Source organism: Lepisosteus platostomus, chromosome 4 (genome assembly GCF_059453375.1).
Source record: "Lepisosteus platostomus isolate fLepPlt1 chromosome 4, fLepPlt1.hap1, whole genome shotgun sequence".
In the NCBI taxonomy this organism is placed as follows: domain Eukaryota; kingdom Metazoa; phylum Chordata; class Actinopteri; order Semionotiformes; family Lepisosteidae; genus Lepisosteus; species Lepisosteus platostomus.
The window spans coordinates 56,208,201-56,223,148 of NC_142614.1; the positions used below are offsets into that span (position 1 = coordinate 56,208,201).

The following is a 14,948-nucleotide window of genomic DNA, read 5'->3' on the forward strand; positions in this document are numbered from 1 at the left end:
CAGTCTGTATTAGTTTCCAATGAAGAATGTCTTTAGAATCAAACATGTATATGCCTTCTTTTCCATGAGTGATTTTTCAAGCACCTTTGTTTGTCATTGATGTGTAAATGTTATAATATTACTTAATTTCCTTTGAAGCAATCAAAATGGTGCAGAAAAAGAAAAACAGTGAGGTCACCGTCTACAGTTTTGTAGTGTTTGCTTCAGCAAAAGAAACAGGTGCTTATTAAAACTGAAGGTCTCATTTAGTCAGATTGGTTGGCATAACACCTTTTAAAAAAATATAAACATTCATTTATTACAGTTGTGTGTGAATAATGGCATTCTCCATTGCACCACAGTCTCTTGTTAAGTATGGCTTTTAGATCTTCAGGCTTAGTGTCCAATTTTTTGCAATAGAGTACTTCTCTTTGGAAATTTAGATCTCATTTAGTAACTTTTTCTGTTTTTATTTTATCCAAAGTTACATCTCTCTCTAAATAATAGGATGTTTTTGTCCTGATGTTTGTAAGTGAATTGTGAAAAGAGAGAATTAATATACTGTTTCTTGGCAGTATAAGTGCTACATCTCCTTCACTTCCTTTGAAGCTTTTTTTCAGGTGGAGATACTCTATTAAAAACAAAGTTAAGGATTTCAATTGATGTTGCATGGACTCTGATACAAATTGTTTGTTTTTCATTTAAATGTCTAAGAATATAGGGGTAGTTGCAAACAAGACTCATCCAGCCGTTTCTTGAAGGAAAGACTGGCTGTTGGCTTCAACATCATGGTTGAATAGCTTATCCCAAAGGTCTTCACCTCATTGCTTAAAGAAGTGTCTCCTGTTCTCGGTTTTAAATGCGCTACCATGTAGTTCCCCCTTGTCCTCTGGTGCATGTTTCACTGTTCAGTCTGAAATGGTCCACAGCATTGACTTTGCCCATGCCTGGCACATTTTCACATTTCTCAGTAGCGGTGCCAGGTTCCCTCGTAGTTCTCAACACATGCATTCCCTCAGTGCCTTCCTCCTGTACTTTGAGAATTACTTTTATGAGGACGTTTATCCAAAGCTTTCTAAGAGTCTAAATACAACATTTCTTATGTTTTGTCTGTAACCACTGCTACTGTAGTGTGTTTGAAGAGTTCTAACCGCATTTTAAGGAAGACCTACCTTTTCTAAATCTATATTCATTATTTCCTAGGATATTATTTCTGTATAGGCCATCCTCTCATTTAGTTTGATTACAAATAAGGTTATGGAAATAATTATTAGAAGTCAGACTTATTGGTCCGTAAGTACTTGGGGTCAGTTTTCTTGCCCTGTTTGTGGATAGGCACTACGTTAGCAAATCTCTAGTCCGTACTACCTGTGTCTTGATTGACTGTTGAATGAGTCAGTGGCTTCTGAATAACATCTCTTGTTTTCTTAAGTATATTTTGTAAGGTACTGTGTACCACTGGACCTTGGGAATTTTCAATCCTTCTAGTACCCAGAACACTTCCGCCTCTTCTATGCCAGTACTTTTTAATACAGAATAATTTTGTTTTTAATTATTTTTTTATTATAATAGATTATAATTATATTAATTATATTTTACAGACCCAGACATGTGGATTACTATACTGTACTATATGGACTAGTAATAGGCTACAAAAAAGTACATCCCGTGTCCTAAAACATGTAAAAATATCTCGGAACTAAATGTTCCTACAACATGGACGGTCCAAAGTGAATGGAAATCAATCTCCCTATTCCAAAAATCACTAAAGGAGAGAATGTTTTCAGTCTGAGCTTTGAATACCTCTGCCTCCTCAGCAGTTCATCATTCAGATCCAGAAATCTTCCATTTGCATTTGGACACAACTGGAAGGAGCTAGAATTGAGATGAGGTCAATGTTCATGGTTAGTTTATGGACGTAATCCTTCATTATTATTGAGCGATATGATACAGCATCCTATTAAACGTCAGTGGTTGGATTCTGTGGAATTGTTTAATTAGTTGTCTTGAGGTTTCAGCAATATACATGTCCTCAAGGATACTACAACAGCATCACCTCTGTCTGCAGCTTTGCTAACCATATTGTCCCTATAGCGGAGGGGTAGTAGTGCCTGAAGATCTCCTTGGGTGAGTTAGGGCCTGTTTCTTGGGAGTAGAAAATAATTTGGTTGCATGGTTATTGCATTGGCTAATGAAGTAGTTTGCTGAAGCAAAACAGCCAGAGGGGGGAGTTCAACAGCCTTGTTTGGGATTCATTTTGTTAATAGTGTCAGTTGCTGGGTTGTTCTGGGCTGTTGATGAGGGGACTCATTTGAGACGTGTGAAGGCTACCTTACTTACCCAAAATATCAAAGCAAAATCAGTTATGTCCCTATAATGGATTACCATTAAACAGCAGGATTCTCAAGTACTCTAAAAATAAATGGTGGTACATCCTGTAAATTACAATCCAAGATTAACATGTTTTTTTTGTAAATGTGTTCTAAGCATTAAGATGTGAAGATGTCCTGATGTGACAAGAGGAGTCCCCTGCATTAAAACCATGATGATCTAAACCATTAACCAAGCACCACAGTGCAAATGTTGGTTTATACACATTTTTTTTACTTTTATTTTCATTGGTGATTGGTTCATTATTGGTTCATAATGCCATTAAGAAATGGCCATATGGTTTTGCTGAATGATTCACTTTTCCTTTATATTTTTTCTTGATATATATATTTTTTAAAAATTTACACCAAAAATTAAACTTTTATGCTAAGTGTCCTGTCACACAATCGTATCAAAGTATTGCTTGCCCTGCAAATTGAGTGCTACGAATACGCGATCACACACGATTACAGCTGTTGAACAGACAATTAACATAAGACATAATCTACACTTGAGGTAAAGATACAAACATTACAGTTTTGAGGTGAAAGTGCTATTGGCTTGTTTTGTCTAAATGTATTTTGTGCATAGAAGAAGGATGTGACATTTATTTTTATTAGATACTGTATCATGTGCTTACCCAACAGTATTACTGTGCTGTGGAAGGAAATTGCTTTAGCAGCAAATGATTTTGAGAATGACATTGCCTACATGGGTTAGCGATCAGTAAAGGTCAAGTTCAGTAAAGTGTTCAGTAAAACGTCCACTGTTTGCAGTTGTAAATGCCATGTGTTTCCTGCTGCCACGCTGCCAGACACCATTTCTTTTTGTATGTAATATTGTGTTTGCTTGGGTTTTCATTCCCAGTGCTCTGGAATGCTTGAATGCTCTAGCGTGAAGAGCACTATATAAAATAAATTTGTTCTGACTCGACTGGCTTCTTTTTTACTGCGTAAAACTCGGCATATTGCTGCCCTGTGGTAGTTCTTGTTGGATTGATATGCTTCACTAAAGCCCGTGTTACCAATCCAGTCAGAAAAAGGACTAAATCACACCCCTTTCTGAAGAATACAGCTGTGCAGTGTTGTACATACGGCTGTGAGGCACGCCTTTTTTCAAAGTATGTTTTTTCGTTTGTGTATCGAAACAAAAGACACGATGGTCTTCTAATCCATATAGGATTTTTTTGGCAGTGTTAGTTGAAAATAAATGTTTCTGTGTTAATCCTCAAAATAAATTTATCACTTGGCCTGAGCTCCACTGAACGTTTGTGTGCTGACCTGGGATAACGTGTATCAAGCATCTTGAGCTCAGAAACCAGTGCACAGGCACATTCTTGCCCAGGCTTCTAAAAGAGGAATGAGACAGTATACCATAAGACAGCATTTACATGTCTACAGATGTGCAGCTTGTATTGGCTCGAGCAGTGAAACACATACTACTGGCCAGTGTCTTTCACAATCGACCCCCCCTGTTTATCAATCCCGTTGACAACAAGTGTTACTCAGCACTCAGCATAAGTAATTTACCTGTGTCATAGCTGTTCAATAAAATGTCTGTGCACCTGTTACAAAATGATTTGTGAATTTGTTGCAGGCATAAGTGACACGTTTGTTTTACTCAGTATGTACAGTACAGTAAGTAATGCTGAATTCACAGACCAAGACTAGCTATACTTCTAGGTTTATTAATCAAAAATAACATGAAACAACATTCAACCTTAGTGGTTCTGTGAAACCATTGGTGATATAACTATGCTATCAATGCTTAAAACTTGGTAACAAAAACATTTTATGTCAAATGACTGGCATGTTCTTTGCAGTTAGAAGTCACATTGCTCAAATGTGTGGGGATATGAAGCTGTATAATACTAGTGTATGCAATTGTAGCGAGAGGCAGCGATATATTTCTGACTGTGGACTGGCGTGAGTAGATTCTGTAAAGATAACTTGTAGGAAATCAAGGAAGAACGCACTCATTTCTGACTTCAAGATAACTTGGCTCATTTACATAGCACAACACGATTGTTTTAATCTTCTTTTAATCTAGAAGGGTGTTGAAGAGTTCTCATTTACAAAGGAAGAAAATCTTGTTTCTTCACAGTATACTATGTCTGCAAATACAGTGTCTGGACCTTGTATATTGAATATGATAATATTATGGTGAACTAATCACCCAGAGTGTTAACATTGAAACAAATATTTAAATGATTCAGATGACAGAATAATGTTACCTCTTGGTTGTAAAAATGTTAGGAAAGCTTTCTGAAAGTCTTCCCCATTTTTTTAGTAATGGCAATGAAATACTGTTTTCTTAAATAGCTGGTCAAGAAAACTACAGTGAAACCAAAGGGGTTTCTATTCTTACATTATACTTGCATTATATAGTCAGAATGTTATGCGGATATTAAGAGTTCATTGTAAAAATGACAAAGAACACAAGCATTGTTTTAGTTTTGCGGCTTTGTTATCAGGTTTGTTTCCTAGAGTCAGCCAGTGTTAGCTACAGTATGTTTATATCAACAAGAAAATAGACTGAGGAATGAGTGGACTGTGCTAAAATGGCACACAGATGCTGAGGAACCAACAAAGTATTGCCTTTTTGATCACAAGCCTTTTCTTCTTTTCAGCCTGTGACACCATAATACAAAGACTGAAACTGTTACATCCTTACGGAAATCTCCGGGCAGAGTTTTAGGCAATGGTATCCTTTAAAGAGCCTTCTGCCTTTGTCTTTGCAGGTAGTGAGTGTAAGGGAAAAAATGTATTGATTGTTTCATCAAAGAAAGACAGTCACATTGGGGGGGGCAAAAAAATGCTTTTAGACTCGCTCCGAGTTTTTCGTTTAAAGTGATTTTGAGTACTTACAATACTTGCACTGTTTGTAGAGGTGCGGTCTGTACACAACTGCTTTGAAAAACGATAGAAAAAAATTGATCAGACAAACACATGGCCTGCAAGCATAATCTCTTCCTGACTGGTCTGTGTGTTTTTTTTTTAAATCTGTCTTCTGCCTGTTTGTCATTCTGCCACAGTTCTAGAGGTAATTCAGGGTCAGGTGAATGCAGAAATCAAAGCCTATGCAAAACCGACTCGGTGAGCTTGAAGCTGCAGATTCTGTGGGACTGCTGGTGTTTATAGTGGCTTATATCCCTGTGGGGCTCAGTAAACAGACCAACGCATTAGCACAGTAAACAGCATCCAAGGGTCTGTGTTTTAAAGTGCAAAATATATTGTAAATATTATACTCTATATTAACATATTATTCCTGTCCTGTTAAAGTACACTGGCTTTTTGTAAAATTCAGAGTGGATTTTAAGGTTCTTTTGTTCACTTATAAGGCACTTTATGCTCTAACTCCAGATCAATGTGATGGGTTATTGTTTGAGTAATGTGCTAATTCAGGTTGTTTTACTCTTCTTCAGGTTTACTCATAATCCATACAATGTGTGATAGATCTTTCATGGCCTTTGGTCTGTGGAATTCAACATCCAAAAGGAATGGAGACTTCGCAATCTGAGCATTGTTCAGATTATAATTGGTCAGTGAAAATTGTGCCCGCAGGGTACTTGGTTTGCTTGACAAAAGCATTTTTGGTTCAGTTGCCATGTTGGATTTTTAACATAACTTGATGAATTTTGAAAAATGTTTTCCTTTTAAATCAAACCTTGTAGGGGTATGAAACTCATTGAACCAGGGTATATGCCACGTGTAAGATAATTCTGTTCATGACAGTTTGATTGATCACATAGTTTGGCTGCCATCACGTTTTTTAGTGGAAAAAACATTTAAATAATTTGTAAGACAAAACCCTGAGGCTAAAGTTTGGTTTGCATAAAAAACGTGACTGCTCTGCATATTGTGATGCGGCAGAAACTGTTGTCTGATCTACAGATGTGGAGAATGACCTGTCAGAATACGGCAATTGCTTGGTTTCCAGTTTAAAGTCTAGGAAAGTGGAGTGCTTTGTGGTTCTGCATCTGGTATCTGGAGACAAGAGGGCAGATCACACTATAGTGCATATCCACAGTGGGGAAAACGAACCGCAAGAATAACAAGCAAGTGAATGGATGACAGATGGGTCAGTGGACTAGAGATATTTTAAAAATAGTATTGAGAGATTTTTTTTGTCTTGGAGAGAAGCTTTTCTAGCTATAAGCGACGTAGGTGCCTGAACATTTGCAAAGAGAAGAGGGGTTTAATTGATGAAAAAGTGTAATTAGTGCTCAAATGAGGAGCTAGGTTTTTGTTTTATGGTGTTTGGTTTTGATTTTGTGTTATTTTCCACACAGTGTCAAAATTGAGGACAATATTGTTTATTATTATTATTATTATTATTATTATTATTATTCACCCCTGGGTGTGCCTTAATAGGTTGCTTTACCAGTATATCTTGGTGGTGCATTGTGCCACACTCGTGGAATTTGAAATATAGATCACATAGATCTATACTGAATTTGGAAATGAAGCTGATAACCTTGTTTGATAACCTGGTATGACTCCTCTAAGTGTGTTTTAAGATATTTATTACACTTTCAATGAATACAGATCTGAAAAATATTTGAACATTATTACAAATGGGGGGTTACGTAAATGCTGAACATCAGGAATTGACCGAGAGGTTTAGTCAGTAAGCAAAATAATTATTCATAACCCCCTACTTGTAAGTGATTTCTCCCAAATATACCCGAACGGTTGGTATAATTAGAGGCATGTGAATTCTTTATTCTCTGGCACAGCTTGGGTGAAAAGAATAATAATCCAGGCACACGTGGTTAAACAAATGTTTATAACTATGACAAGACCAGCACTTCGCTACACAAAACAAAACATACAACACACAAGTTAGTATATGTACAAACAAGGCGTTTCGGAGGCTTAACATCCTTAGCACCCAGAAAACCTCAGACTGCTACTTAATATTGAACTCTTAAATAATGCCCACAAAAGCCACAATAAGAGATAAGTTAAATCTCTCTGCAAACCCGGATTCCACAATATAAACGGGAGCCTATCTCCCTATTCTACAAATGTGCCCGTAATCAGGACAACGTCTCTATCCGACGTGTCTTTTACCCAGTAGCAGTAGCAAGCTCTCTCTCGCGAGGTTCAGATACTTCGCTCCCATCAGGTTTGTTTGGATGATCAAGTAGTAGGGGCTCTCGTCTGGCACATAAACTCCCCCTGACTCCTCTCTTCTGGCCTAATCTTCTTTCTCCTCTTTTCCTCTCTTCTCCCCTTTCTCCTTTAGTCTTAATGTGATCTCATGTGGGTGTTTCTGGACTGCTCATTGTCAATTATTACCCACAACTTAATTACCTAGGTACACCAAGGTAAACTTTCCAGTTGTTTTTAATCAAGGACCCCCCACATCGCAGCAAACATCCCCTCTGATTTGAAGCTGGAAGTGTTTACTCTGCTAGGTGTCACACACTTTATCTAAACTCCTAGAGACACTTCTTAGTCACCTACAGCTGTAACAATATTTTATCTTTCGAAATCTATCTTTTTTTCTTCTGTACATATGTGCTTTTACAGCGCTTTTGAGACTTTTAAAAAGCCTCAAGAAGTTAAATTAATCACTTTCACAAAGTTTAAATTTTGATGGCAAGCTGGACTCATGAAATCAGTTAGGTGAATCATTGGGTTGCAAATTATTTTATGTCTGGTTTTATTATCCCAAGAACAGTCTTAATGTGGCACATTTATTCCCATGCCTTGTATAGTTCAGTGTGTGTTGCTTGAGCAATAGAGATCCTCTAAAGTGTTTTTGAATGGGAAGAGACCATGTTTTCCAACAAGCTGCTCTGGTACCAGGTGCAAGTCATATGCAGCAGTGGTGTAATTACTGGCCATGTAAACTTGTAATGTGAAACATAAATCAGAACATTGACATGTTTATTTTTTCTCCCTTGCCTTCTGATAATTCTATGTATGTAAAATAAAGATTGCTTCTTGTGTGTTGTTAATCTATAATTAAGGTTATTAAGTGTTCCACACTTGCATACGTTCTTCTTTTGTGATTGATTTCTGAGATACCAACATCTGTGTATTACCATAAATGGAGGCGCCGCTTTTTTAACTGAAACAGTTAAAAACTACATCTTTATTACAGAGCATTGGTAAACAGGCTTTAGGATTAGTTTCTCTTCTCATGTTCAGACTCCTCTACGCTCTTTATGTGCTCTAGTATTTATACAGATGATTTATGTATCGGCTCTAAGCTAGATTAAATCGTAAGCATTGTGTATCTTCAGGGAGAACTGCAAGATGTAAGGACAGTTTGAGTATCCTTGGGATTATGACGTCTCGTTGTTCACTTCATGTAATAAATTAACCTATTGAAACAGAAAATACAGCTACATTTATATATTAAAGAGGAGGTATTCTTTTTTTTTTTAATCACAGTTCAAGTCTGACAAGTTTTTCAAGTGAATAGAATAGTCAGTATTGGATGTAACCACCAGTTTCAGTGGTGAACTGTTTACATGAAAAGTAACACATGTAGTATTACAGTAAGACCTGTAACTCCATCCTGCCCACATGTCCGTTTGAATTACTGCTGAATTAACTGCAGTGAATTCTGACAACAGAAAAATTACATTTTAGGCACTCATGATGTTTTGCATTACTATATCTGAAACATTTTTTTTTTAATGTATGGTCGACGCAGACCTAAATTTGAATTACAGTGAGGCTTTATAAATATGCAAGGGTTTTGTGTGGCAGTTGAATCTAAAGCCACACCATTGTGCTGCTTTCATTTCTGTCAGATGACCAAGCCTTAAGTGTTGAGAAGATACCCCAACCTCTCAAGTAAAAGATCAAGGTTTATGACTCGTTTGAAGGTATTCAGTTTTTTTTGTTAAAGGGCTGTTAAGTTTCCAAGTGCTGCTGGCAAAAGGGTACAGATTTTGAGTGCTATAAGTAAATGTTAATATATTTGTCTCTGTGCCATAACATGTGACACTCAAATACTTCTAAAAGGTTGTTTTTATTTTTATATATGTTTATATATGGAGCAGCAGATGTCTTGTCTTCTTCTTTAATCTGCATGAGTGCAGTTAGTTGAGCAAGAAGAGATGTAACAGGTTTTGCCTTCTCCTGAACTCAATTAAAGACAACTTTATTGTAAAGACAAGAGATCTGTTTTATTAGCATTACATTGTCAGATGTAACAGTCCAGTACAACAGACGGTTTGTCATTGTGGATAGAAAGCAAGTGGTAAAAAAATGAAAAATTATACCTCCGATTATACCTTTGGGTTAATAGTGAAGTAATCAAGTTGTTTTAAATTTTAAATTTAAACAAGCAGCAGCATTTGGGTTGAAGTTGTTTTAGATGTTTAAGTAATGTGTGTAAAGACATTAGTCCCATTTTAAATGGTCATAATTCTGTTTTGTGAAGCAGACTGCAATATAATTTGTGGTGGGGCTGCTGTGTAGGAAATGAATTGCTGGTGTCAAACAATCTGATTGTTCTTGATAAAGCTGCAGTTGCAGTTGACAGTAATTGGCACCTTTGGTGTCTTTCAAGAGAGGCAGAGGGTTTAAATGCAGCACATGCTGACATTGAAAAGTCAGGTGGATTGATCTTGTAAGATTACTGCCATTATTTTTCATGTGACAGTGCTTCAAAACTAAACTTCATGGGGAGATTATGTAATACATTCCAGTTATTGATTGGGTGTCTGCAGTGTCTTATCTTTATAAATGAGAGGGTTGTTTGTCCGCAAGATGTACAGTACCTTTGATCTAACCTATGTGGTTTTAAAAGTATAGGTAGTTGCTATGAAGAACCAGAAGAGAACAGCAGTATAAATCATAATAGTAATACTCAATGTCTGTAGGGGGTGCTGTTGAATTTATTTTGTGCCTCTGATATTTGCTTCTGCTTGTTAAAATGTGTACCCGAATCCCAGCTCTGATTTGTATGGTGTACCATATAGTGTGTACATATAAGCAAATTATTTGGCTTTTACTTTTATGCTTCTATATTTTCTTTACAAACCAGGTTTTTTAATGTTCTGTAATATGATGGCTATTAAAAATTGGAATTTTTTTTTTGATGTTTCCTGTCACTTGGTTGGGTATAAACCTAAATTGGTATACAGTAAAATTTAATTGACACTAAATTTCACTGAATGACCCCAGTGATAGTGTGTATAACAGTTGGAGGATTTAATTAAGAAAACCACAGTGGTAGGAGTGTACTATAATCAGTTTTTATAGTCTTTGCAAGATTGAGGCAGAACTGGGCTGGGTATGAGCCATTTCACCAGGTTATATAAAGCAGAAAGGAAATATCTGGAATTTAAAGCAAAGACAAGTCTGTGAAGTGAAAAAAGGGCTGAATGCTTGGTATTCTGAAGCAAACTCAGTTTAACATACTGCTGGGCTGGGTGGTACTGCCTTTTCTGTGCACCCTGTAGCCAACAGCAAGACAGCTGTGTTTGGTCATATACCACTTCAAAACTCCGGACAGGGGCTGGAGAGAGAGGGAGGCACTGCTAGTGTGAAGAGGAACTTACTGTAAGTGTGGAGCAGCTGAGAGCAGCACAGGACTCCATCAGGCAGCAAGTTGGCTAGCCGAGGCACTGATATTGCTACGCGAACAGAAGGCTTTCTGAATAGTTTTCCGTACAACTGATCCCTTTGGGAGGTGCCTATACAGGCAGCCAGCACGTTGGGATGAAAAGGGAAGCACAAACTGAGGGGGAGGTACTGGGAGACTCCAGCGAGTTCTTGTGGACTTGTGCAGTTTTTCTGAGCAGTCACAGGATTCAGAGTGCTGTAACCATTCCATCTTCTACTCTGTGATGCTAATGAGTTGCCGTGGAGCGGCTGATTTGCCTGTGAAATAAAATCCATCAGATGCACGCTGGCGGCCGTGGATCACTGAAGACTGTGTTTGTTTTTGGGAGGTTTGAGGGGGTACTGAAAAATGGCTGGCGTTTGTGGAATGAGGATAGCACTGGGAGCTGAAGGCAGTTTTAAGTGGTGACTGCTTTATATTTTTTATTTTCCCCTTTGGGTTCTTCCTTTCCCTCATCTCATCCTGCTGCTTTTTTTTGGGAACCAATTTAATCCAAAGTCTGAAATCATGAACTCTGGAGTTGCTATGAAATATGGGAATGATGATTCTTCAGAAGTGAGTGAGGTAAGCTTATCTGTCATGTAAATAAATAAATAAGGCACAAGGGAAATGGGGAAAAATTCCTGAAGGAGATTTGCAACAAGAAAAGCATTAACGCTTGAGTAGACAGTCACTTTCTCATGCATTAGAGTGGCTTAGCCCGTTGCAAGCTAGTTTAGAAAATGCACTAGTAAGTTCAAAGTGCTTTCGCGTTTGCATGTGTGGTGTAGAGGCTGAGAGATGTCTTTTTGAAGGCGCTCTGACCACTTACGTGAGTTGGTGTTATCAGCAGGGGGAAGGGGCAGGAAGTTAGATGTGGGTGGAAGTGGAATGCCAGATTTTCAGTTGGACAGCATTGCATTCCTTTACTCTTAAATGGATTAAGTTAATATCTTTGAGTAAATGTATTTACATCAAGATTTTTTTTGTGCTCTGTGCTGCATGAATTAATATGTTCAGTTGAGCCGAATGACAGACTCTTCTGTTACCTGTGAAAGCTTTAACGTACAGACTCAGAACAGTATAATATCAGATGAGAATCCTTTAATGTTGCCCTGGTTTGAGCCTTTGCTTTGTTTTTAAAGCAGAAAGGTCATATTTCTCATGCTTACCTGCTCTGTTTGTTCATTTAACATCAGCCTTTGGCTATGTAGTACCATAATTGTTTTGATCTCCTGATATACAAAAAATAATTATGCAGAATGTTCCCTGTTGGAGGTTTGTCATGGGGAACCAGGAGGGTAAAATTGTAGTTTCAGGGCTTGGTTATAACAGATGGTCCTTCTTTTTTTTTATCTGAAACAAGGTGAGAAAATTTTATGTGAAAGTGATTCTCATTGCAGCTTACTGTAAGTCTCTCATGTATTTTTAGTTTATTTTGCAGAATTTCATACGAGAATATTTTAACCGTATTTATAAACATTGTGAGAGTATTGCCCATTGTAATGAGACTTAAAACTGGGGTTCAGCAGAATTTATGTCCTGGTATGTATATGTTTATTTGATGTTAAGAGTTGAAGGCATTTTTAAATGGAAAGATGCCCAACTTGCTTTCATTTTGTGTATTTCTTTCATTTACTGCATTTAAGATCTGCAGTGGTTCCTCAAATCCAAGGACTTTTCATGAATAGATGTACAGAACACTTTTGAAATAATGTTCAAAATATCTACGAAAATATGTATTTGGATGATTTAACTTTGCTTTGGTGCATCTTCAAATATAAATTTTAGGAAAATACACAGTAAATAACATTTCAGGGATAATGTCTGTACAAAATTTGTACTTGATTCCCTCCAAGAAATTTCCATTTAATTACAGTTGCTTCTAATTAGTTTTGGCAAATGGCAAAATAAAAAGAATGTACAATGAAGAACAAATATATAACCTGAAGACTGTTTTAGGTTCAGTAATTAATATTTGTCTTTCAGTGCATTTCTGATTTCTTCAATAATATACTGGTTTCCAGTCCTTAAAGATGTAAATCAGACTTGTATGAGGATGGCACTGTAGTGTTAGCTTTTCTTTGTAGACCATTCTATTCTGTCATGTGAAGATTGGTCTCTGCTTTGAGAACAATTCGATTTTTGGCTCAACAGTTCATGGCATTTTGCCATTTCACTTATTAGGCTCATTAGAATTCTTTTTTTACTTAATAGGCCTGTTTTTCATTTTCTGAATATTTTCTTGAGATGTACCTCACACTTAGGTATATTGGTTATTCAAAACTGGCTTGGGATTCACTCAGTGCATCCTTGGTCACTAGTTTTTTATGCAGTTCTTGAACACTGGCTTGAGCCTTAACAGATATTGTACTTTGTATCCCAAATCTTGTTGCTTAGTTCTTCTGTAGAAGGTTTACCTTCCTTGTGTAAATTTGTAGTATGAGTTTTGTATCATGTTCTGTAATTTAAATATAGATTTAAATCTGTACATATGCAGATGCATAATGATAGCAGATTTTCTGGACTTGGAAGAAACAAATATTAATAATGTTATAAAATGTGATGAGAACTGGGGAAGATGAAATTGAAGGGTTTTGGATCCACAGTCTTCAGCTTCATCTTAATGTAAAAATGTGATTTCGATCATTTTCATAACACTATTGAGTCCCTTCATCACATAATTCATACAGTAGGATATGCAGGGTAAATTATTTTTTGTAAATGTACTGTACATTCGTTACATACTGGTGGTAAATGTTATTAAACCAGAACACTTTACATTGATTACTTAAGAGCTCAGAATGCTGTCAGGATAGATAATGACTCTCAGCAGAGGTCCATATAACCTATAGATGAAATTAAAATATTTCCAGCTGCGACTGAGACATAATTGAAAAATGCCTGTGAAGGAAATTCATTTAATGAGGGCAAATACCTTTATGGTGTGCATTGTTAAATATTTCCTGCTCTTTAATGTTAATTGTTCATTAAATGATGGGCCTTGTCCAACAGCTGGGATGTATAGTACATGATTTTAACCTTCATTACTTAAATATGCAGTAAGCATATTCCTGTCAATAACACTTAATGTGTTATTATTCTGTGAGTTCATTATTTTTATACAAGTATTAAAAGAGAAAAATAATAGAAAATAAATTATAAAATAATATATTTGCTTGTCAGTTGTATATCTTTTATTTCTGTACTTTATGTAATTTATATTCTCTATACTGGTGTACTCCGGGAATCAGTCACACCACTAGTGTGTCACATGGTAAGCTTTACTTCCTGTAGAGCCAGAAGATGTCATCACATAAATACTCAAATACTCAGTCCTGGTTTCAGAAACTGTTCCACTACTACAGAGGTGTAGTGTTCATAAATGCAGTTTATAGATTGATGTTTTGAAGATTGTAAAAGACTGCATTATGCTAAAGATGACTGGTTGTATTTTCTACTTTACTGCCCTTGCCACCTTGATTTATGGCCTCTGTTAAGGGCATACTCAACCTGATGAACTGTGGGGGGGGGGGGGGATTTGTGTTTAGTATTTATCTCCTTTTGCTGGCCTTTTAAAAACAAAGCCCCATTGTAAATATGAAATAATACCTCTCTTGTTACAAAGGTGATTTAGGTTGAGATCTTTAAAGTGTTGAATTTGCCTGTTCAATTGACTCTTACCTGAATTTCTTTAGGCACCTTTTCTATTTCAGTTGGTAAACACAAGTAAATATGTGTTGCATACGTTTAATTTTCTAAAGATTACACAGATTCATCATAACTTGTGCATGCACAGTTATACTTTGATATTACATGGCAATACTTTGCTTTTCGTTTCAGGAGATAAAGGAGTGCACATTTTACAGTGTAATAATCCTTGATTCAGAAGAATGAGTTCTTTACAGGTCAAGATCTAAAACTTAGTCTGTGTCAATTGTCTAATCTAAATGTAGAATCATCAATAGTATTCAATATAAAATGTGTTCCCTCCGTCTCCACAAGAAACCTGCAACACCAGAATG

At 36.6% G+C, this 14,948-nt stretch overlaps 1 protein-coding gene across 4 annotated transcripts in view; it reads left to right on the forward strand.

The window, feature by feature from the left end:
* Positions 1-14,948, forward strand: part of mcc (MCC regulator of WNT signaling pathway) — a 203,397-nt gene that overhangs the window by 53,442 nt on the left and 135,007 nt on the right. Inside the window, exon 1 of one of the 4 annotated variants that reach the window (XM_088629948.1) lies at positions 10,887-11,508. The exons of 2 other annotated variants lie outside the window; for them this stretch is intronic. In XM_088629948.1, the coding sequence (XP_088486074.1) occupies positions 11,452-11,508 (57 nt within the window). In that variant the 5' untranslated portion in view covers positions 10,887-11,451. Of the gene's footprint in view, positions 1-10,886; positions 11,509-14,948 lie in introns of those variants that run through there. One more of the 4 variants, XM_088629949.1, reaches the window with a different exon arrangement.